This window comes from Equus przewalskii, chromosome 26 (genome assembly GCF_037783145.1).
Source record: "Equus przewalskii isolate Varuska chromosome 26, EquPr2, whole genome shotgun sequence".
Classification (NCBI taxonomy): Eukaryota; Metazoa; Chordata; class Mammalia; order Perissodactyla; family Equidae; genus Equus; species Equus przewalskii.
The window spans coordinates 35791753-35815466 of NC_091856.1; the positions used below are offsets into that span (position 1 = coordinate 35791753).

Genomic DNA, 23714 nt, shown 5'->3' on the forward strand with positions numbered 1-23714 from the left:
TGCCCTGTGGATGGGAAACTGAGGCCCAGAAAGGCGGTCCCACAGAAAGCGGGGGCAGGACTGGAAGCCAGGCCTACCGCCTCCCAGCTCTGTTGAGCACTGGGGTTGCTCTGCTCCAGAAGCCGTGGGTTCTGTGCAGACCGGGCTCCCACCTCCCCACCTGGCTGTGAGGCCACCTCAGGTGGGGGCCCAGGGCTGCAGCCAGCTCCACTCCCCCAGCCCAAAGTCCTGCTGGCGGCTGCCTCCCCCACCCCTCCTGCTGGCCAGTGACAGGGAAGCCATGCTGTCCCAGGCTTGGACCATCCAGGAACATGTGGCCTGGGCCACTCTGAGGTCAGTAAAACCCGTAACATCAAAATCAAGGAGCCAGAGTCCTTGCTGTTCCACCCCCACCCCCTGGGGCCCTCAGGAGAAGGCGGGCGGCTAAGGTGGGAGTCCGGCATGCCTGGGCCCCTGGCCGGGCACCGCCCTGCCACAGCCTCATCCCTCGACTTCTCCGGCCCTCATCTTCCTTGTCTCACAGGAGCTGGGCCCACCTGACCGCCCAGGGACTCTGAGCCTCTGAGAGCAGGACAGGGTAGCAGGCCCACAGCAGGCTGCAGTTACCCGCAAGAAAGTGGCCTCCAGGCCCCGGCTGGCTGCTCCTGTGAGCGGCAGGGAGGAGCAGGAGGGACAAGAGAGGACCGACTGCCGCCCTCCGCCAGGTGTCCAGTCAGGTTTCCGAATGAAGACAGTTAAGAACCGCTCTCACTCAGCTGCCCTGCCCCCGATGGACCCCACGGTGTCCAAGGACACAGGGATGTCAATGACCCGCAGGACCAGCCACTTAGCCCCTGACGACACTAAATCTGTGTGTTCTGAGATTGGTTGGTCTTCCTAAGGTGTGAGCCAGCGACCCCCTGGCCCGTGACGCTGGCTGTCTTTGTCCTCGGGGGGAACCACGGGATAACCGCCTGGCTGAGGCCGTGGGGAGGAGTCTCTGCTGGCCATCCCAGGGCATCTGTTCCTCTCGTCCTGCCAAGGGGGCCAGGCGGCAGTGGGACACAGGCCCCCATGGGAAAATGGGTGGCAGACTGGGTGAGGCGGTAGGGAGGGGGAGGCAGGAGCTCAGGGCCAGCTGCTTTAGGCCCCTGGCTCACCACTGTCTGCTTGGGGACAATCCTGGGGCAGAGGCCCCCTTTAGCACAGGTGCACTTCGCTCTGCAGCTGAGAGGCCTGTCTCCACGCTCTGTGCATCCGTCTTACTCTCACGTGTCTGGCCAAGACTCCCGCCCTTGTGTGCACAGGTTCACGGGACCCTCCTCGTTTCCATGTCGGCTTCTTGGGAGTAACCGCCACTCACGCCCAGGCCTCTCTCCAGCTCAGGCTGGGCTGTGGCTGCAGGTTCTTTCCTGACCCCCGATCTCAGCCGGGCCGTGGGCTCCCGGAGGGTGGGGGCCACCTCCTCTATCCGAGAGTCCCATGTCCATCTCCATGCCCAGCATCCAGCAGGCTCCAGGCCAACATGACCGAGATGAATTCTAGAGCCAGGCTCCGGGGGGGAAAGGGGGACTGTGGAGGGAAGGGGGGGAGGGGGAGGAAGCTCAGCATTGGGAATAGATCCTTCAGTTTAGGACAAAATGCTAGCACTCAGCTGAGAATCCAAATTGGCCGAATATGAGGTGATGGTGCCAATCTCCCTGAGTCCCAGCTTAGAAAGATTGTGCTTCTGCCCCACCGTCTCCCGAAGGCCCAGGACAGCATGGGGCACAGGGAGGAGAGAAAACACCAGTGATGGGCAAGAACATGCTGTGGAATGACCCGGATGGCAGGCCTGTGTGTCCAGGACACTGCTGCCTCTGGGTCTGGGTTCGGAGGAACCTGCCTGAGGTCAACAGTCAGGGTCACACAGGAGCACCATCCTGGAAAGCTCATCGCAGGGCCGTTCTGAAGGGAAGAGGCGGCCTTTCCCCATGTCCGAGCACTGATGCTGCCCACGGAGCCACGAGAGGACGACACAGGCATCCCAGGTGGTTCTCAGAGAATAAAGGAACAAGAACGCTATTGCGACATTGTGAGAGAATAAAGCCACGTGCACACATTGTGCCTATGCGACGACCCTGCTTCTGTTTGAAAATCCGTAGACAGAGCTTAGGGACAGAAGATGGAAGGAAATACAGTGGCTGTTCACCTCGGCTCCCTCTCAGGAGGAGTTAGAGGGGTTTCCAGTTACTCATTCCTATGTTACAACAGTCCCCAGTGTTCACAATACCGATGCCCCTGGTCCCTTCAGCCAGGCTCTGCCACAGGCGATGGCATCGTCGGCATCTCATGCCTGGAACCTTCTTGACAACCTCCCATCCCCAAGCTGGAGTCAGGAAGGAGGGCTCAGAGAGGTCGGGGTGGGGCCCGAGGGGTCAGGCTGGAAGACAGCACTGCACCCCAGCCTGGGACCGCGCTCTTTACCCCGACGCTGCACAGTCGGGGCTGGGAACAGGCACGAGCATCCATTTATAGGGCAATAAAATACTTTTTGACAAAACCCATGAGCTGGTTCCAGAGGAGACAGTGAGGAGGGGCAGCCACAGTGTCCTCCAGCCTGGCCTCTGCTTCCACCAGCCCCAGACCGGCCCAACCCGGCTCCTGGGCCCCGCAGGCAAGGTGTGGCCAGACAGCCATGGGCCAGGCCCGGGGAGGCAGCCAGGGCCGCCCCAGAGGCTGGGAGGCGGCTGGAGCCCACTGTCCAAGAGTAAGTCCCCAGTGGCTTTTGGAGCGGCCGTGGGCTGGGAGGGGAACCTTCCCACCTGGTCCTCTCCCCGACAAACCCCACACGGGCTGAGCCGATGCCAAGCTCACAGCTCTCCCTCTCCCTTCACCAGTCAGAACCCAGCCCCAGACAAGGCTGGACGCTGCACGGACCCCACAGGGCCGAGAGGGTCTGAGATGCAGTTGGGGCAGCCTGGATACCTCCCGGCCACGGCCTGGGTGGAGCTGTGCCCCTCTCTCAAAGCGCCCGCCCTCTCTGGTCCCGGCAGGCAGCTTTGCACCCAGGAGGCAGGAAGCAAGCTAGACAGAGACGCCCCGGCCCCCAGCCCCAGCTGGGCCTCCAGAGAGCACAGGCGGGAGCCGGTGCGGCCAGCGCTCCGGAGCTCTGCAGAGCGGCCTTGATCTCAGCTATTCGCTGGCAGGCTACCCCTGCTGACGTCATCATGACACTGCTTATTTGCTAACAGGACCCAGATTCTTCCCGACCTCTAGCCCCTCTGAGGCAGGGTGGCTCCCCCCACCAAACCCCCAGCTGAACATGCAGGGAGTAGAAAAGGGGCAGGTGCCCCCAAATCCGGCTGTCGGTCCACCCGCGCCCCTGACGGCCACGTCTGCATCACTGACACGAGTTTGTGCGCTTTTTATATTTCATTAGCTGGGGGCCTCGGGGGGTGCACCAGCCTCTCTGAGCTCAGTTCGGGAAGACCTGTCCTACGGGGTAACGGTTCCTACATCACGGCTGTCGCCGGGCCTGGCAGTGACTGCAGCCAGCGTAACTGCCCTCCCACTAACAGGGACGGTCACAAAGCAGCGTCCTCCAGCGCAGCTCTGACCCTGGGGACACTGGGTCATGCCTGGACCCATTTTTGGGTGTCACAACTGAGGGTGCTCCCAGCATCCAGTAGGCAGAGGCGAGGGATGCTGCTAAACACCCTGGCATGCCCCGGGCGGCCCCCAACTCAGAACCTCTGTTCCAAAGGGTCCCAGTGCCGAGGCTGAGCAGCCTGCGAGGGGACCTTCTGCCCCACTGCAAGGAGGACACGGGAATGGTGCCTGGTACCAGCGAGCCCTCAGAAAATAGCGGCTGATGTGACATTACCATCTGCTCCCTCCTCGGCCTTGGGAAGTCAGAGCCGAGATGATGGTGCTTATTTCCGACAAGGACACTGAAGCCCAGGAAAGGGATGTGGTGACCCAGAGCTGGACTGGCCCTGGCCCCAGGGTCCCTGAGGGAGCCGGGTCGATGGAGCCCCGACCCAGTCTGCAGTCTCGGAAGCTTTGGGTTCCAGGACCTGTTTTCTGGAGCTGGGGACCGGTGAGGATGCTCCTTGGGGACTGGTGGGCCCCTCCGGAGCAGCCCCACACCTGCAACTCCTGCCAGAGGGGCAGGGAGAACACACCAGAGGGCAGCACCGCCGCGGAGGACAAGGGGACCTGCTGGAGCGGCTCGGCTGTCCCCAGCCCGGTCGTTTCCAGGGAGGAGGAGGAAATAGCACGTCCCCCCTGACTTGGGAGGGTGTGTCCTACACCTCGACGAGGGGAGCACCACGGGCGGCTGTGCAGGCCGAGGTCCAGCAGCCTCTGGCAGAAGCTCAGGATGGGCCCAGCACGTGGTGGGCACCAGGCAGAGCACCGGTGACTGCTGACCAGGGAGGCCAGCAGACTTGCCCCAGGACACTTGGACTCCCAGGTCCCAGCCCCAGGTTTGTTCCCCTGCAGCACACTGCTGCCACCTGCAACCCAGGGGAAGGCGGCCAGCTGGTACCTACCAAGTGCCCGGCAGCTCTCACCAGCTTGTGGGTGGAGAAAGGGAAGGCCTCGTTGCTCAGATCTGCATCCAGCACCTCCTGGAGGATGGCCCGGCTGTGAGCGAGAACAAAAGTCGGTCAGTCAGTCGGTCCACAAACGCTTGCTGAGCACTCCTGGGTCGGGGCGCTGAGCTGGGAAGGCTCTGGGGATGTGGCAGTGAGCAGAACGAGGCCCCGTCCTCAGGGGCAGACTGATGGCAAACACGGTGTTGACAAAAGCATACCAATACAGGTTAAAACACGGTCAGAAGGAAAGCCACCTTCATGGGGACAATGACAGGAGCCGAGAGCCTGGGGGGACCAGATCACAGAGGACCTCTCACAGTGCTCTCGTCCTTGGATGGGTGACCAGGGCCCGCCTGGGGCAGAGATCTAACCACCTAATGTCCCCAATCCCTTGGGCGACCGGCAGGTACACGAGCCCCGAGGGTGGGCCACTCCTTGCCTGCCCACACCGTGCGCACAGTGCAGTCGGCTCGCATGCTGGGTGGGCTGACCGAGACCTTGTGTGTCCACAGAAGCTTCATTTCCTGGGCACCTTGCCCTCTTGCTTCCCTCCAGGCCTGAGTTCACGCCTCCTGAACCCTCCACATTCCCATCCGGGTCCCCTACCCCTGTTGAACCCTTTGTCATCCTTCAGGTCTGTCATCCTTCAAGTGATGGCTCAGCTGTCACCTCCTCCAGGAAGCCCTCCTTGACTCCTTGAGCCTGGGTTAGGTGTCCCCCTTCAGGGCACCGCTCACGCTGGTTGTGCCCCCTCCAAACCAGGAGCTCTATGACAACAGGGCCCCTATCCCGATGTGCCTGGCACAGAGAGGGCACTCGGTAAAGGACTGACAGGGAACAGATGGCTTTGCTCTGCAGGGAGAGCTCCTCTACTTCTGCCCCTCAGGGGTCCCAGCTGGTGCTGGGGCTGCAGGGTGGCTGCTGCCCGGAAATGCGGCCCACCCGCATCCCCACCCCCACGGTGCCAGGAGCCACCGCCCACACCAGCCCGAGGTGCCCAGCGGGCTGCAGTCAGCCAAGGTCCTTATGTAACACCTGCCACACCCACATAGTGCCAGCTGCCAGAGAACCCACATCCAGTCCTCGGGGAGCATGTGCTCTCGGCGGCCCTGGGGTGGCTGGGCCGGGGCTGCTGCAGTGTTCTCCCCACCAGGGAAGGGGCCTGGAGCTGCCACCGGGCCGAGGGCTTGAAGGGGCTCAGCCGCGTCAGGGGTACCCTGAGCTCCGGCCCACGTATGGGGTGCGGAAGGTTATCCCTCACCGAGGGGGGCAGCAGCTGGCGCTGGCGGGCACAGCCTCCCGGTCCCAGCTCCTCTGCTCACCCTCTTGCCCCATGTCACCTCAGTCCCCTCATCTGCTACCCGGGGACAGCGATGCCACCCCGCAGGCCCTTGTGAGGAACCAGCGAGACAGCACATGCCAAGCGCCACAGCGTTAATCATCGCGATGGTGATCGATCACTTCTGCGCAGACCAACACGGTGTCCACTAGCCACGTGGGGCCGCTGAGTTTAAGTTAATTGATATCAAAACTTCCGTCTCACTCGCCACATTTCAAGGGCTCCATGGCCACAAACGGCTTCAAGGCAACCGTATGGGACCGCTCAATTGCAGAACGTTTCCAGAGAGTTCTACCGGACAGCAGGTCACAGCATCTCTCATGGTCCAGGCACTGTGCTAAATGTTTCCCACATAACAACTCAGCAAGTTCAGCCCTTATGGGTGATGCTGGTGACGCTATTACTCATACAAGAAACTTTGGGTTATTTTTGCAGGAGAGAGGGCATCTTGGAGGAGAAAGTCAAGAAATTACCAGGAGGAGAAGAGCATCTTCTTGTCCTGGCAGCTGTCACTCGCCTCCCACCTGGAGTAGCTTATAATGAGGCTGGATGAGGCTCCCGTCCCCCAGGGCTGTGCCTTGATCTGTCTGTCTGGCACCCCCTCCCTCCCCTCCCCATCTGCCCCCACACACTAGAAATAGCCCACTCTGTGCCCAAGGTCGCCATGGCAATAAAGCTGAGGCTTCCAGGGCCAGGCCTCGAGCTCGGCCAGCCAGGACCCTCACCCCTGTGCACCCGAGAGATGTGGAGGTCGGCTCACCCAGGGGAGAAATGGAAACGGCCCCGGGCACTGTTCACCGAGTCCCCGCGCCCTCCCCTCCCGCGCAGCCAGCGTCTCTGCTCCTCCACGCTTGTTGCCTTCCTCCCCGCCCTCCTTTCCTCCTGAACCGTCTCCTCCAGTCTGCGGGAAGCGCCAAGTGGACAGACCCAACAGTCACTTCTCAGCCCTCAGCCACCTGACCCATGGCCACCTGGACGCAGCTCCTTGCCCCCTCCTCTGAGTCCCTGCTCTGCTCGGCCCCGAGGCTCCTGACACGCCTGCTGGCCTCCCACCCCGGCCGGGCATCGGGGCCCCGTCCAAGCACAGGTCCCACGGCGTCCCTCCTCTGCCCCATTCCCTCGCTTAGCGAGGCAGCCTCTGGACCTGAGGCCCTCGCCCCGCCGTCCTCCCAGCGCACCTGCTCCGCCCTGGCCACCCTGCTTGTCCCCAGATGCCCGGCGCCCACGCCTCCTGACACTGTCCCCTCAGAGAGTGCCAAGGCTTGACCCCACATTTCCTCCAGGCCTTTGCCCAAAGATTCCTCTATAGACAGCAGTTCTCACGGGCAGCCTGAAGTCAGACACCTGACAGTTCAGGCAAGGATAGATTCAGCCTCTGTTTGCTCGTTCAGCAAGCCCGTCCTGCGTGTCTGCTGGGCGCCCCTGAGTGAGGAGATGCCCACACAAGGATGCCACAGCTCAGCCTGGGCGGGGGGTCGGCCAGGCCAGGACCCAGCTCCAAGGCACTGAGGAGAACGGACCTCACAGCAGGGCCTGAGCACACGGACTGGGGACCCCGGCAAGACTGCCAGGCTAACAGGGCTGTCACCCAGACACCGGCTGCACCTCACCAGAGCATGCAGCTCTGCCAGGGCTCGGCCGGCCCCTCCCTCTCCCTCTCGGCAGCTGATCCTGCCATTTTTCAGGAACACGTCTTCCCTTCCACGCATTCCCCCAGAACAGGCCCCTCCTCTCGCACCTCTTCCTCTTGCTGCCCCCGGCTGGCAGAGTCCACCCCCCGAGTGGACTGTCACGGCCACTGATGTGTGAGTGAAGCGCATAATTGTGTAGATGGCTTGTAAGTTTTAGAAAGAAGGGCAACCGCTCAGGGTCACAGCTTTCTGAGAGCTCAAGGGGGCACATCCCCACCAACGCTGGCACTTACTGGCTGTGTGACCCTCGGCAAAGGTCTCTACCTCTCTCTGCATCTGCTCCTTCACCAAGAAGAACAAGAATAACGATAACCCATCAAAGGGCTATGACCAGGATCGGAGGAGATGTTGGCACAGGGCTTGGCAATCACATGGCCCCGGTCAGTGGCCATTCACACGACTCCTCCTCCTCCCTTGTCCCACCCCCAGGCCCTTCTCTGAAGCCCAGCCAGAGGGATCTTTCCAAAGTGCACACCTGCTCAGGTGCCCCTGCGCCTGAGACGCTCCTGTGGCTCCACGCACAAGGCAGCATTGGAGGGCCTTGCAGGCCATGATCCCTCTTGGTGGGGGCGTGGCTCAGTAAGTACTCACAGAACGAATGAATGAGTGAATGCCCCGCCCATAGACCTAGTCACTGGAGGTGTTAGGGAGGAGGTGACCTCTCAGTGTAGGGTATCTCAGCCCAGGCGGCAGGAGAACCCCAGCCTGGCTCTGCCCACTCTGAGATGGCGCACGTAATTCCCAGACTGTGTCAGCGGCCCAGAGACCCCAGGCCCCTCTGTGAGCGCTGAGTCCTCAGAGACTGACCCACTGCGCGGTTCGGTCTGATTCTCGCAGTAGGGCCTTTCCTGCATTCTAGGGCTTTGAAAACCATTTATCTGGCTGGCATCTCCGGGTTCACCAGAATGCCCCAGGCCGGACCAGTAAGTGGTTCTGCCTCCGGGTCCCAGTTGGAGGGACTAGGGTCCAGGTCCCAGGTGTGCCCAGGTGTGGCCCGGGGCTGGCTCCCTGTCCTCTCCTCACCTGGCTGGGCCCTGGATGCTGATCATGCCCAGGTCCTCGGAGCTGTCGACGAGCTGGCACCGGAACTTGTGGTCCTGCAGCACCGTGCTGATGTGGGACCAGTTGTGCTGGGCCACAGCCCCGCCCACGGCCAGGTAGTAGCCGTCCCCTGGAAGAGCAGCACGAGACAGAGCAGGATTGCAGGAGGAGGCAGGGCAGCCCAGGGCCTCGGGATGAGAAAACAAGGCTCCTTGGAAGTGAACCACAGGAGCCAGAGCGTAGTGACAGTCAGTCCGAGGGACCTGCATTCTGCCAGCAGGAGGACCAAACGCGGGCCTTCCCCAGCGGGAGGCGGGGGCCGGGGAGTGGGCCCCCGAGCGCAGCACACGTCAAGGGAGCACATTCCTGTGAGAGTATGAGGCTCTTCAAAAGGTTCCTGATCCAGGAAATGGTAGGAGCTCCCAGCACCGCCACGCCACGGGGAGACTCTGCGCCCCACCTCAGCCACCAGTGCTGGGCCACCTTGGACAAGTGTCTTTTCCTCTCTGAGCCTCAACAGCCTCACAGCTCCTGGCCTCCGGGTTCTCCGCCTTGGCCACACCGGGACTTGCTGGGGCTGGGTGCTGGGCTGGGATTTACAGGCAATACCAGCTTGATCCTCCGGGAGGCAGACCCCCGGGTTTCAGAAAAGGAGACTGAGGTTCAGAGAGGTCATATGGTGAGAGAAGATTGGGCTCTGTCCAGCTCTAAGTCCAAGGCCTGTGGAGCACCCACTGGGGGACCCACTGGGCCACCCTGCCCCCAGGGAGCAGAAGGCAGCCCACCTCGGCCCAGCGTCCTGGGAGAGCCACTGCCAGGGGAGCTGTGACCTCGGACCCGTCCTGCAGCATCCCAGCCTCCAGGATCCCCTCTGCAGCTTGGGGCTGATGTGCCTCCTCTGCAGGGCCCGTGAGATACCGCCGCTGTGCCGCCTGGGGTGGGCGGGCCTCACGGACCACTCCCCTGCGATCTGGGGGGGTCACCCGGGAGGGGCCAGGGGAGGCAGGGGGTGGGGGCTTCCTTCACCGCTGCTTTCTCTGCACCTGCCCCCCCTGCTGCCTCCTCCCCTCCTGCCTTCCTGATTCCGACAGGGCTCCTGGCCTAGGAGCCACGGTATCCGGCAATCTCTTGATCTGCGGGCTCCAGTTTCTCCATCTGCACAATGGGAATGAGACCAGACCCCTCCCAGGGCTGCTGGGAAGACTTACAGGACTACGGTGGGAGCCCAGCCCAAGGGAGGGACAGAGAACCGGGAGCGAGCATGGTTACGCACTGAGATGCTCATCCGTTCCCAGAGGGCCTGGTCCCACCTCAGGCCTGCTTCTCTGGGCCTTCAATGCTGTATCCCCTGGGCACGGGCCTGGGCAGAGCCAGGGGCAGGCAGGAGAGGAGCCTTCAGAGGCCCAAGGACCTACCCAGGTGCCCTCCCCGAGCCCCCGCTCCCCGAGGCTCCCCCACAGCAGTGGAACAACATGTCATCGTGATAATAGGTGCAGCCACCTACTGTAATTGAAAAATAGACGCGCCTCATTTTCCTTCCAGCAAGGGCGGGAGCTGCTGGTGGCAGAGAAGTGGAGTCGGAGGGGGCACAGGGCCTCCGCTCCCTCCCCAGGAGCCCTCGCTCTGATGGGAGGTCCTGAGCCTGCGCCTGGCAGCCCCGCCTGGACGCTTGGGGCTGAGGACCCTCCTCGCTCTCCAGCCCACGGTTCCATCAGCCTCAGCCGGGAAAGAGCAGAAAGAGCCTCCGGGCGTGCTGCCCACCAGCATCCCAGTTGAGACCCCAGCAGGGGCTGTGGTCCCCTTCCCGCCCCGTCCAGGTGAGCCCTAGGACATTCCGACCTTGTTACCCCATGTGCTCTGTGCTCCTCTGCTCCCCTAATCCTGCCTGTGCTTCCAGACCCAACTCAAAGGCCTCAGCCTCCAGGAAGCCCTCCTTGACTGCCAGAGCTAGAAGTGCCTCTTGGCAAATGGCCAGACCCCAGGGTCACCCACAGCTCCCATCTCTCCCTCACCCCAGATCCCAAAGAGGCCTCACTGCCCCTTCTGTCCACGCCCACGTCCGCGGCCCCAGCCAAGGCCACAGCATCTCTGGCCTGGGTGGCCCAACCCATCCCCTCCCTGTCCCCAGCCCCCAGTCACACCCTCCAGTCCACCACTGGAATGCCCAATCCCACCACATCATGCCCTCGCTCCCACAGTACTCAGGATGGTCCAAAAGCTTTCCCACGGCCATTGGAGCCTGCCCCACGGCCCCTGCCCGCTCACAGTCACTTGGTTTTGATGAGGGTGGCTCTGCTCTGGGGCCTGTGCACCCTCATCCAGGCCCTCACACTCACTGCTGCCTCTGCAGGACCTCAGCCACTCCTCTCGCCTTCCAGGACCCAGCTGAAACATCACCTCCTCCAGGAAGCCCACCCACCCTGCCAGGCAGCCGTGTAATTTGATTCAGAGGTGCCAGAGTCCAGGAAAAAGGCCTCTCCAATCAACTGGCACCTCTCCTTCCCCTCGTCTCCAGAGCCTGCTCCACCCGCCTGGCCTGGCATGCACTCCTCAAACCCTCGGGGCCAGGAATCCAGCGGAATCATCCAGAAGGGCATATTGTCGTGCACCCTCAGGCAGTGACTCAGTTTGCAGAGTGCTTTCATGACAACCTCTCCTGTGAGGGGGGATTAGCAAGGTCCCCATTCCCCAGATGGGGAAACAGAGGCCCAAGGAGTCTGTTCCCCAGCCCTCCTGGCACCCCTAGGCTCTTACTCAATTCCCTACGGCAGCTCAGAGACACAGGTCCTTTGGTCTCCATTTCACAGATGGGGAAACTGAGGCTCAGAGAGGTGGGCCCCAGAGCCAGGCAGCGGCAGAACCTGGCCCAGGGTTTTGGTGACCTGCACCCTCAGTGGGGTCCCTCTGTTCTGTCTCCCCAGCTGGACTCACTCTCTAAGGATGGTGGCGGTGGCTGGGCCTGGGCCTCCTGTCTCCTGGGGGGTGAAGGTCAAACAGCTCCCACCAGCACCCCCTTCGCCCGGCTCCTTCCAGGCAGCGCCTCCACACATGCTGGTTCCTTCCTCCGCACCTTTCTAGCTCACGGCTCCTATCCATCCTTCAAAGCTCAGGACAGACGCCACCTCCTCCAGGGAGCATTCCCTATCCTGGCTCAGCTGCTCCCCCCGGCCTCCCAGAATCCTCACTCTTTTCCATCTCCCTGCACTTTCACCTGGTGAAAGTTCTGCCAGTCTCTTCCCGCATCCGCCTGTCCATACAGTCCACTATGAGGCCCTGGAGGCCCCGCCCAGCTCCCCCGTTCATCTCCTCCTTCCACTGGCTGCCCCCGTCTGCTGGGCGGTAAAGGCCCACAAGTGGTCACTGAGAGAATGAATGAATGAAGGAATGAATGAATGAGTGAACTAAGCTCCCATGCTCTGGCTAAGCCCATGGCTCTCCCGGCTTCCACATCACCCGTGTCAGGAGGGAAGGGGTCCCCAAGCTCCGCAGGCCCCCAACAAGACCCTCACCCACGTTCGCAGCCTTGCCCCACCGTCAGCCTCCCGCTGGCCAGTGCGAATCTATTTTCAGCAGCCACCCCAGAGGCCCAGGAGTCCCGGCCAGCCTTCTGTCCCCAGTCGACCCCAAAGGACCCTGTGGACAGGAAAGCAAACTTGCCCCACCCCCTTCCCCCCGACCAGAGAGAGACACTCCACGTGGGCCACAGCCTTCTCTGTTCGGCCTGTTGCTCTGTCCTCGGTGCCTCAAACTGAGCCTGACACGCAGCGGGTGCTCCAGAACCGTGGCTGGGTCCTCGGAGGATGGCTGCCTGACTAATGAGGCCCCGCTCCCCCGCCCTCTCCCAGCACCCACGCCAGAACGCGGCCCCCTGGGGACCCTGATGAGTCCCGCTGAGGATGCAGCTGAATTTCCGGCAGCACAGAGCCAGGCCCAAGCTGGGGGCTGCCAGGTTTCCCAAATGGGCCCAGCACTTCCGGCCGACTGCCCCTTCCCCTGGGATGGCGCGGTTCAGCGGCACAGAGAGCCGCACAGGGGGCACCTTCCTCCTCTGCAAATCCAGTCTCTGAGAGGCCCCTCCCAGGAGAAAGAGAATGCTTCCCACTCTCTGTGAATCTCAGCCACCCCTCTTCCTCCCTAATGGAGACGGGCTACAGGACTGGAGCTAGCCTGCTGCCATGTGAACCAAGGGGTAGGATCGCGGAGTTGAAGGGATGGGAGGTAGATACGGCTCAGTGTAGTAGTCAGGGCTGTGCAAACAAGGAACACGAGTACGGAGCTCCCCGTCATTGGCGGCATGCAAGCAGGAGCGGAGGGAGAGACTGCAGAGGGCAATCCAGTTCTCAGCTTGGGCACTGGCTGAGCTTGACACCTTCTAAGAACCTGCCGCAGGCTGAGACTGGGAGCTACACGGGAATTGAGAAAGCCACTTCAGCATCCATGCCCGTGGCAGAAAGGAGCTAACCCCCCGAGCGGGAGGTACGGCCTTATCCTCGGCTCACAGTTCCGGGCAGGCAGGCAGAGCATGCCCCCACTGTGGTCACTCGGAAATGCCGCGGCGTGGACTGGTTTGGAGACATAATCGCTGAGCACGCAGAGCTCCCATCGCCACCCGAACAAAGCGAGTGCTCAGCCCGAACCGAGGCCTCTCATCTCATATGGCAGGTAATTACAGAGTGGCCCGCGTGGCCCCTCCCGGACATCCTGCTGTCGGTGGCTGTGGCATCAGAGCAGGGCTGCAGTCCCAGCATGGCTGTGCCCTCGGGGGCATCTCTTACCTTCAAAGGCCGGGGCCAGGGCGGAGGCTTGGGTGCCGGGGGCCAGGCGGCTGACGGTCAGATCGCTTTCCGTGCCGCCGCGCTGGTTCAGCATGCAGGTATACACTGTCGAGCCTAGGGCAGGGGGAGGACCTGGGTCTGCGCTGGCCCCAGTGCACGGGAGCCTCTGGGTGGGCACGACCCCTCCCACAGGGGAACGCACGCAAGTCTGGACAACCGCTAGGCGGGATGTCTTAGTGGGTGCGACCATGAAAGGCCCTCAGCTCAGTGATGCCGCCGTGACTGAGTGACCCAGAGAGGGGTGGGCAGGTCACCTGGCACTGCCACCCCCAGAGGAGGAACGATGTGGAGGGAAGAATCTTTCTTCTTGAACTCCCTTGACCTTGACTCCTTCCCAAGCCCGCCCACCCCCCCACCACGCTGAGAAGATTGTAGGGGCAGGATCCTCGTCTCATTCTCTTTGCTGCTCCAAGCACCATGGCTGGCATAGCAGACGCTCTGCAAATGTCTATCAAATAAATGAATATGCACCTGGATGGAGATGGATGGATGGATGGATGAATGGGTGCAGGGTGGACGGGAGGCTGGGGGGCAGAGGGGTGGAGGGGGATGGGGAAATGGGTGGGTGGGAGGAGCCGATGCGAGGCGGAAGGATGAATGGGTGGGGGTGGGTGAGTGGGAGGGTTAACGGGGGTGAGTAGGAGGGGCATGTGCATGTGCATAGGTGGGTTGGTGGGTTGGCTGGACAGATGCTGTTATGGGTTGAACTGTGTCCCCTGAAAAGGTACGTTGAAGTCCTAAGCCCCAGTGAATATGGTCTTATTTGGACATGGGGTCTTTGAAGATGCAGCCGTATTAAGATGAGACCATTAGAGTGGGCCCTAATTCTATATGATGGGTGTCCTCATAAGAAGAGAATGAGAGGAGAAGGCCGTGTGGCCATAGAGGCAGAGATTAGAGCAGGGCAGCTGAAGCCAAGGGACGCCACGGACTGGGCCACCAACAGCTGCCAGAGGAGGCAGGAAGGAGTCTACCCAGAGGCTCAGAGGGAGCTGCTGACACCTTGATTTCGGACTGCCAGCCTCTAGAACTGTAAGGGTGTTTAAATCCACCCGTTCATGGGGCTTTGCTAGGGCAGCCCTGGGGAACCAACACGGATGGGGACGGGGGAGTTTCTGGGCGGTGGACGGGTGAGTAAGACGGTGGGTGGGTGGGCAAGAAAAAAGGAGACGAGTGTCCCAAATACCGCGTGGGACATACTTAGACCAAAAATTGTTCATTCTTTGTCTGAAATCAAATGTAACTGAGCATCCTGTGTTTTTATTTAATTCTGGAAACCCAGTTGGGAAGTGCATTCCTGCGGGGGTGAGTGGAGGGGCTCCCCAGTCCCAGGAGACATTTACTGAAGGCCTGCTGCCTTGACTCCTTCTGGAACAGAGCAAAAGGGAAAGGAGGGAGGGAGGAGGGCAAGCCAAGATGGAGGGAGGGATGGAAGACAGTTGCACGGTCTAGGGTCTGGGGCTTGGTGATAAAGCCAGAGGGATCTGGACATAGGGTCCCAGGGCCAGGCCGAGGGGCAGAGCCATGTGCTGGAGGAGCCCAGAGGGGACAAGGTCGTCTCAGTGCCCGGGGCTGTGCCCGTGGAGTTCTGCCTGGCGCTGCAGCAGAGAGGAGCGTGGCCTGCGCTGGGCCCCTTACCTGGGGGTCGGCTGACATCAGCGGAGAAGAGCCAGTCGGCGGCCCTCCTGGCATCCAAGCCCACCAGGTAGAACTTCCCGAAGTAGGACATGTTGAACACAGCAGCAGCCCCTCTGCAGGCCAGACACTCCTTCTTGATCTGCAAGGATCCAGGGAGGTGAGATGCTGCGGGGGCTCTGAGACGGGCCTCCTCCCCAGGAACGTGGGCCCCGGGGCGCTCTGCGGCACACCTGCCAAGCCCCCTCACCATGACGTTCTCCTCAAGCACAGAGAACACACACCGGGCTAGATTGTAGGCCGTAAAGCCGGACGCAATTAATTCAAAAGGATTAAAATCATACAAAGCATGTTCTTTCACTGCAATGGAACTAAACTAGAAATCAATAGCAGAAGCAAAATTGGCAAATTCACAAATAGGCGAAATTACACAACACACTCCTAACACACCAAGGGATCAAAGGAAAAAACCTCAAGGAGAATTAGCAAATCCTTTGAGATGAATGACAGTGACAGCACAACAAAGGAAAACCGAAGGGATGAGGCTGCGGCCATGCTCTCAGGGACCCGACCCCTGTCCCTGCCCAGACGGCTGTGTGCCACATAATGATGTTCTGGTCACGGATGGGCCACGTACATGATGGTGGTCCCATGAGCTTAGCACCATGCAGCCTAGGTGTGTAGGAGGCTGGACCATCGAGGTGTGTGTAAGCGTACTCTATGATGGTCGCACAAGGACAAAATCGCCCCATGACGCAGTTCTCAGAACATGTCCTTGTCATTAAGTGACGTGTGACTATTAGGAAAGAAACCTTCCAATCCATAACCTAACTTTCCACTTTGAGAAACTAGAAAAGAAGAGCAAAGAAAACCCACAGCAAGCAGAAGGAAAGAAAGGGTAACGATTAGGATGGAAAGAAATGAAATAGACAATAGACAGAGAGAGAAAATTCAGCAAAATTAACGTTGGTTCTTTGAAAAGATCAACAGAGTTGGCAAACCTTTTCCTGGACTGATCAAGGAAAAAGGGAGAGGAGATTGGAAGTACCAAAATCAGGAATGAACACGGGGGACGTCACTACCTCGCCGACAGAAACGGAAATCAACCCTGCCAACACGATAGACAGAAAACAGACAAATTTCTAGAAAGACGCAAATTACTGAAGAAGAAAAAGCCTGAATAAGTCTATAACAAAAAAGAGATCAAATTAGTAACTTATCGTTCCCCACAAAGAAAAGCCCAGGCCCAGACGGCTTCACTGGCAAATTTTACGAAACATCCAAGGAAGGATTAATACCAGTTCTTCCCAAATTCTTCCCCGAAAATATGAGTAGGAACCACTTCGCAACTCATTCCATGAGACCAGCATTACCCTGAAGCCAAAACCAGAAAAAGACCTCATGAGAAACTGCAGACCAACATCCCTCATGAAAACAGACACAAAAACCTCCATAAAATACTAGCAAACCCAAACTCGCAACATATCAAAAAAATTACACAGCTCGACCCAGTGGGATTCACCCCAGGAACGGGACGCTGGTTTAACATCCCCAGTCATTCGACTGATGCACCATCAGCAGAACAGAGGGCAAAACCCGCAGGATCATCTCAACAGATGCAAAAAAAGCATTTGACAAAATCCAACACCCGTTGGTGTAAAAACTCCAAGTAAACGAGGAGCAAAAAGGGAACTTCCTCGACCTGAGGAAGGGCAGGTACAAAAATCCCACAGCTGACATCCTACTTAATGGAGAAAGACTGAGTGTCGCCCCCTCTGCTCAGGAAGAAGGCACGGCTGTCGGCGCCGCCACTTCCACTCAACGTGGCGCGGGAGGTCCTGGCCGGGCAGCGTTTAGGCAAAAAGAAGGAATAAAAGGCATCCAGGTTGGAGGAGAATAAGTAAAACTGCCTCTATTTGCAGATGACACGATCTTGCACATAGAAAATCCTGAGAAACCACCTAAAAAACCATTAGAACAAATAAAATAGTCCAACAAGGCTGCAGGATACAAGGTCAACATGCAACAAACAAACAAAAGAGCTGTCGTATTTCCATACGCCTGCAATGAACGATCGAAAGTGAAGCTCAGAAAATCATTCCAATGACAGCATCAAAACGAGTTTAAAAATGCTTATGAACAAATTTAACAAAAGTGCAAAACTTATACCCTGAAAACTAGAAATATTTTTGAAAGCAATTAAAGAAGACCTAAATAAATGGAAAGACACCCCGTGTCTGTGAAAGGAAGAATTGCTGCCGTTGAGGTGACAATGCGCCTCTAACTGATCTGCAGACTCAGCACGATCTCCACCGAAACCTCAGCTGGCTTCTTGGCGGAAATCGACAAGCCGATCCTAAAATTCACACGGAAATGCAAGGGACCCAGAATATTCAAAAACAATCTTGAAAAAGAAGAACAAAGCCAGGAGACTCCAATTTCCTGACTTCAACACTTACTATGAAGCTCCTGTGGTCAAGAGGGAGAGGTATGACCTAAGGATGGACACACAGATCAATGGAGTAGAACCCGAGTCCAGACATAAACCCTCAGGTTTCTGGTCAACTGATTTTCGACGAGGGCACCAGGCAACTCAATGGGGGAAATAGCAATCATCAGATGGTGCTGGGACCACTGGACATCCACACGCGGAAGAATGAAGTGGAGCCCTTCCTCACACCCACACAAATGTCATCAAAATGCTCACAGACTGAAGCGTAAGAGCTAAAACTATAAAATTCTTAGGAGAAAATATGGGAATAAATCTCTGTGGCCCTGGGTTAGGAAAACACCATCTGAAATATGACACCATAAGCACAAGGGACAAAAGAAAAAAGACATAAGTTGTACTTCATCAAGATTAGGATCTTTTATGCTGCCAACGACACCATCCAAAAAGTGACAAGACAACCCGCAGAATGGGAGGAAATATTTGCAAATCATATGTCTGATTATGGACTTGTATCCAGAATGTATGAAGAACTCATAACTCGATAAAAAGACAAACAACTCAATTTAAAAATGAGCAAAGGATCTGAAGAGATATTTCTCCAATGAAAATACACAAATGGCCAATAAACACATGAAAAGATGATCAACATCATTAGTCATTAGGGAAATGCAACTCAAAACCACAATGATAATCTCTTGGGGGTGGGGGGAGAAAACTACAATGAGATAACACCTCACATCCACTTGGATGGCTAGAATCAGAGACAGACAATGACAAGTGTCGGTGAGGATGTGGCGAGACTGGAGCCTCGCACACTGCTAGTGGGAAGGTAAAGTGGGGCAGCCCCTTTGGGAAACAGCAGTTTCTCAAAATGTTCCAGAGAGAGTTAGCACATGACCCAGCAACCGCTCTCCTAGATATACGCCCATGAGAAATGGAAACATCCTCACAAAAACTTGTACACACGAGATCATAGCAGCATCACTCATAACAGCCAGAAAGTAGGAACCACTCAAATGACCACCAACGGATGAGTGGATGAACAAAATGGGGTCTATCCGTATATTGGACTATTGTTCAGAATAAAAAGCAGTGAAACACCGATATGTCCTACAATATGGATGGACCTGGTAAACATCATGCTAAGTGAAAGAAGCCAGACACAAAAGACCACACGCTGTATGATTCCACTTATGTGAAATATCTGCTGAGTGAATCTATGGAGACAGAAAAGATTCGTGGTTGCCTGGGGATGGGGATGGGGTGGGGAATGGGCAGTGACTGCTAATGGGTGTGGGGTTTCTTTTGGGGGAGAGGAAAATGTGCTAGATCGTGGCAATGATGCAGAACCCTGTGAACTTACTAAAAAACATCAACTTGTATAACTTTAAATGGAGGCATTGTATGGTGTGTGAATTCTCTCTCATGTCAATAAAGCTGTTGCAAAAACAAAGACGACACCGTGTCTCCTTATTTCCCTCCCCACGGTGTACAGATGCCCTGGCCGGGTTTGCAAGGTCTTCTGTCATCCACCCGCTTCTTCTGCTTGGTCCTCCCTCCCAGAGCCACTCCATCTTTGCTCTAAACGCATCGCCCAGCTGCCGAGAGCGTGTGCCAACTCCATCGTTATTACTGAAAAACACGATAACCGCGCAGCCACTGCTTGCTGGGCACTCACTGTGTGTCAGGAGCCTGCGTCCTCTCCTCCCGCCCCACAGCACACATGCCGCCCCCGTGACGTGACTGCTATAGCAACCTCAGACTCCAGGGCCCTCTGAGCCCAGGGAGGGGAGACTGTCTGCTCGGGTTAGACAGGTGGAAAATGGCAGAGCCATCACTCAGCCAGGTCTGTCCAGTGGGGCACCGGCCATGAGAGGCAACTGTGCATCTCTTCCCAGCTCTGCACTCAGTGATGCCAGCTGGGTGGACCGGGTGGGTGGGTGGTGAGAGCATTTACACAAGGGAAATCGGCCAGCACCACAGACCAGGCCTTGCCCCCAGAGAGCTGGCTGCTAACCAGCACCCGCCGGGCCTGTGTGACTCCCAGCTCCCGCTACCCCCCTCCCCGACTTTCCCCACCCTACTGCCCACACGGAGCTCCTGCCCTTGTCGGGCACCTGCGCTCAGGCCGCTGGGGCTTCCAACAAAACCCAAAACGCCTTCCCCGGCTGACTGTCAGCCGCCAGCTGGGGAAGTTGCCAGCGCTGAGAACAAGCGCCTGTTTCATGCTTTGGGACCGTGCAGCGTTTTCGGAGGCTGGAGGAAGCCACGAAGCCAAGTTGGCATCCTCGCCGAGCTCCCACGTCCTCGAGGGCTGGAACATCCCGCAGGCCTCAGATGCCGCACGTGCGGAGGTGCCAGACGTGGCCCCACTCACCCCCGAGAGGCAGCCCCAGGGACCGGGGCGAGGAGATGGGCCTGTGCTCCAAGCTTTGGGACGCGCCTCCCGTTCCACCCCAGAAGCCCCATCCGCCAGCACCTTTAACAGACACCTTCCCGCTGGAGCCAGCTTTGGGGGAAATCATGGGCGCAAACGGTTCCTTTCCTGCAGGACCCGCTCAGTGCAAAATGGAACTTTGGGCCCTTGTTCAAAACGTATGAAGGGTTTTAAGCCGAGACAGCAGAGCGTTAAACCCAGCCTGGGAGCTTCTGAGTGAGGGGATGTGTGTCCCACAGGTGGCATGCCCAGGATGCTGGCCTGGCACCCTCCCCAGAGGCCTGGGAACCCCCTCATGGACGCTTCCCAGGCTGCCCTGGGCTCTGGGGACCCCCAGGCTGAGGCCACAGCTCTCCTCCCACATCAGATACTCCACTTCCGGAGCAAGAGGGGCGGCGAGCAGGCCCAGACCACAGGCCCTCCCTCGGCTCGGGTCTCCTCTGCTTGTCCTGTCTTGAACCTCCTTGTCCTGGATCTACTCTGCAAGAGCTCAGCCCGGAGCGCACCTCGCTGAGCCCCTGAAGGAGGAGCTTGTCACTCACAAAATCTCATGAGGGCCCCAGAACAGCTCGGAGGGCAGGAGGGAAGGGAGGCTCAGAGAGGTGAAGCCCCTAGCCTGAGGCCACACAGCAAGACCCAGGCCGGTCTGCTCCCCAGCCCCGCTGCCCCGAGCAGTAATATTACCCTGAGGGCCAACTGCTGGCAAAATCTTCGTACAGACCAGGGAGAAGAGGAGGAGAGGAAAGCATCACCAGATTCCTCCTCAAAATTGAGTCAGTCAAAAACAGGGGTGCACATCGAGCCGGCAGACCGGGCGGGACCTCGTCAGGGCCCCGAGGGCCAGCCCCGTGGAGTCCCCACTTTCTCGTGCAGCAGGGACTCAGCTACTCACTACATCGTGGTGGGGCGGGAAGTCGAAGGTGTACTCGTCTTGCAGCAGCCTGCCGTAGGCGTGGTCCTCGTGCGCCGCGTGCCCGTAAGCCCCGTAGTAGTCGTAAGGGAGAACCTGGGAGAGCAGACGTGGGCATCTCCAGTCCCCCGCCTCCCTCCCTCTCTGCACAAATGTGGCTGGTACCTGCAGCTGGGCAGGCACTGAGCAGGGTCCTGCAGAGACGAAGCAAGACAAGACAGGCCTGGCCCTGCCCTCGCTGAGCTTCCCTCCAGCGGGTGAGTAGGTGGTGGACGAGGGCAGGGGAGGTGGCGGGCTTCAGACATTCCATCAACCGTTACACAAATGACACTCTTATCACCATGGTGGTGGAGGGTCGGAGAACCGGTGGAGAGGGCGGGCCGAGCAGGTTGGGGGCCCAGGAGGATGGAGAAGAAACTGGGTGAAATCACAGTAGGGAGAGATGGGGCTGAAGGGGAGGCAGGGGCAGGTCCACAGGGACCTCGGGGCCACCGTCAGGGCCTCCAGGTCAGTGCCGAGGCAGTGGGATAAGGCCCAGGGACCGGGCTTGCTGAGGAAGAGGGTGATGGAGTTGGGGAGGTGGGGGTGGCTGCAGCACCGGCTCCAGATGCTGTTGCCATGGGGATCCGGGACCAAGTCCCGCTCTGGGGCAGACCCTGCTTCTCAGGAGGGAGATCCTTTCCACAGGTGAGAAACTGAGGCACAGAGATGAAAACTTGTCCCAGGGCACAGGCGAGTTCCTGACAGAGCCTGGCATGACCCCGGGTGGCCGGTGGGCCCCAGAGGAGGCTCCTCAGCCACACCACTCACCTTGGCCTCTCTTGTGCTCTGCCAGCTGCTCCCAGAGACCCCCTACAACCCAGCACCCATTCCTCCTCCCTAACTCCGCTGGGAATGGTGTGAGCGAGCCAGTCAACTCTCACCTCCCAGCACGGCCAGCCCCGCCACGTCTCTCTTTGCAGGGAAGGGCCGGCAAGGGTGAGGTTCTGCCTGGGTTGGGCCTCTGCTCCCCTGAGCCCCAGCTCCAGCCCTGGCTCCAGGGAGGGGCCTTTACTGGAGTCTGCAGAGGTTCCACAGGCCCCTGAGGCCCCAGCAGGGACATCCCCGTCTACTCCAGCCTGGCTGGGCACCAGGCATTTGGGGACATGTGTTTCGTCACTTGGTGTTCTGGACCCCCCGGGGTGGCTCCCAGATGGGGCTGCAAAGCCTGCTCAACCTGGGACGGAGGGCGTGTTCCCAATTCCTGCTCCAGGCTCCTCTCCTGGCCCACAGATTCCAGGGAGAGGGGCTTCCAGGGTAGACCTGGCTGGAAGGCAGGGGGCTCTGCAGGGAGCTGCTCAAGGGCAGGGTCTTCCCAGGCACCCCCTTCCTGAGGACCCCAGAGGAGCAGAAGTCAAAGCCATCAGAGAGCTTTGGCTCCCGTCTCCCCTAAGGTTGCCCTGAACCAGCCTTGGGAGCAGGTTGCTATGGAGATGGAAGCTGGGTTGATGGAGGGACTGGCGAAATATACAACGGGGGATGTCACAAGTCTGCATCAAATACAGCCCGCGTGGTGGGCTTACAGCATCACACCCCCGCTCAGGGACCCCTGCCGGAGGCGCCACAGCAGGACGGCTCATTCTTCCCTCTGAGGACCCGGGTCCCTGGGAGGCACTGGGGAGTTGGGGAGCCCCCAGGAGGACCACCCAGAGGCCAGTATGCTGTGAAATCCCCACTTATCGACTAACATACGAATGCTTAATTTTGTGTTAAACCCTTCTACTAACAAAACAACAGCCACAGCTGCCAAAAATATAGGAACAGAATTATGAGAAGATGCTCTAATTTCTCCTGCACACTGGGGGTGTCTGTGCACGGCCTGCCCCCGTGGAACACCAGCTGTCCCAGGGGCTCCAGGCTCATCAGGGCTGCGGAAGGCCTGGCCACCGTGGGTGGTGAGTGGGGACGTCTGCAGAGGCAGCCGCACATGCTCACAGGCAGATCGCCGGGAGCTCAGCTTCCCAGAGTGGAAGATGACTCAACCGCCCCCCCCGTCCAGTCAGCCTCCACGTGCACTGGCAACAGCTGGACCGTGCGGCCACCCTGGGCATCCCGGGATGCAGAGAGGGGAGAGGTGGGTGGGGGCAGAGGGTGGCATGGCTGTTGGGCACCAGGGGTCTACTCACCGGAGCTGTGCCTCCTCCGGGGTTAAACCATCCCGGCCGCTCCCAGCCGTGCCGCTCCTGGAACACGCAGCCTCGTGCAAGGAGCTCCTGGGGGGAACACGTACCCTTCACACCCAGGCACACCCCCCCATGCAGAGCAGAGAGCGACCGAGTCCACCACTTTATACCCCAGGAAGCAGAGAGGAAAGAGATCCTCGCACTCAGAGCCAGGCCCCAAGCCCAGGCTTCAGCTCCTCCCCCAAGCTCCCCCCGCACCCCCGCACTGCCCTAAGAATTGCCATCTGTACGATGACCTTCTGCTGTGGACGGATGGCAGCCCCCCATTCCTACGTTGCAGCCCACACGCCCTGCGGGACCGTATTTGGAGACAGGCCCACGAGCAGGGAATTGGGGTGAAATGAGGTCATAGGGGTGGGGCCTGAATCCTTCTAAGGAGGGGAGCTCTCTCTCTGCCATGGGCGGACACAGCGAGAAGGCAGAAGAGCTCTCACCAGGAACCTGACAGCTGGCCCCTGACCTGGGCCTCCCAGGCTCCAGGCAGTGAGAGTGAACTTCTGCTGTTTCAGGCCCCCGTTAGCAGGATTTTGTTGGGGCAGCCAAGCAGACTGTGCGCCTTGTGACCCTGCAGTTCTGCCCCCAGGTGAACACCC

At 59.2% G+C, this 23714-nt stretch overlaps 1 protein-coding gene across 5 annotated transcripts in view; it reads right to left on the minus strand.

The window, feature by feature from the left end:
* Positions 1 to 23714, minus strand: part of SARDH (sarcosine dehydrogenase) — a 68052-nt gene that overhangs the window by 17988 nt on the left and 26350 nt on the right. For all 5 annotated transcript variants that reach the window (XM_070595450.1, XM_070595448.1, XM_070595447.1 and 2 more), the window contains 6 exons: positions 23065 to 23151; positions 20882 to 20995; positions 15104 to 15242; positions 13406 to 13519; positions 8613 to 8760; positions 4515 to 4608 (listed from right to left, as the gene is read on the minus strand). In XM_070595450.1, coding sequence (XP_070451551.1) covers positions 4515 to 4608; positions 8613 to 8760; positions 13406 to 13519; positions 15104 to 15242; positions 20882 to 20995; positions 23065 to 23151 — 696 coding nt within the window. The remainder of the gene's footprint in view (positions 1 to 4514; positions 4609 to 8612; positions 8761 to 13405; positions 13520 to 15103; positions 15243 to 20881; positions 20996 to 23064; positions 23152 to 23714) is intronic.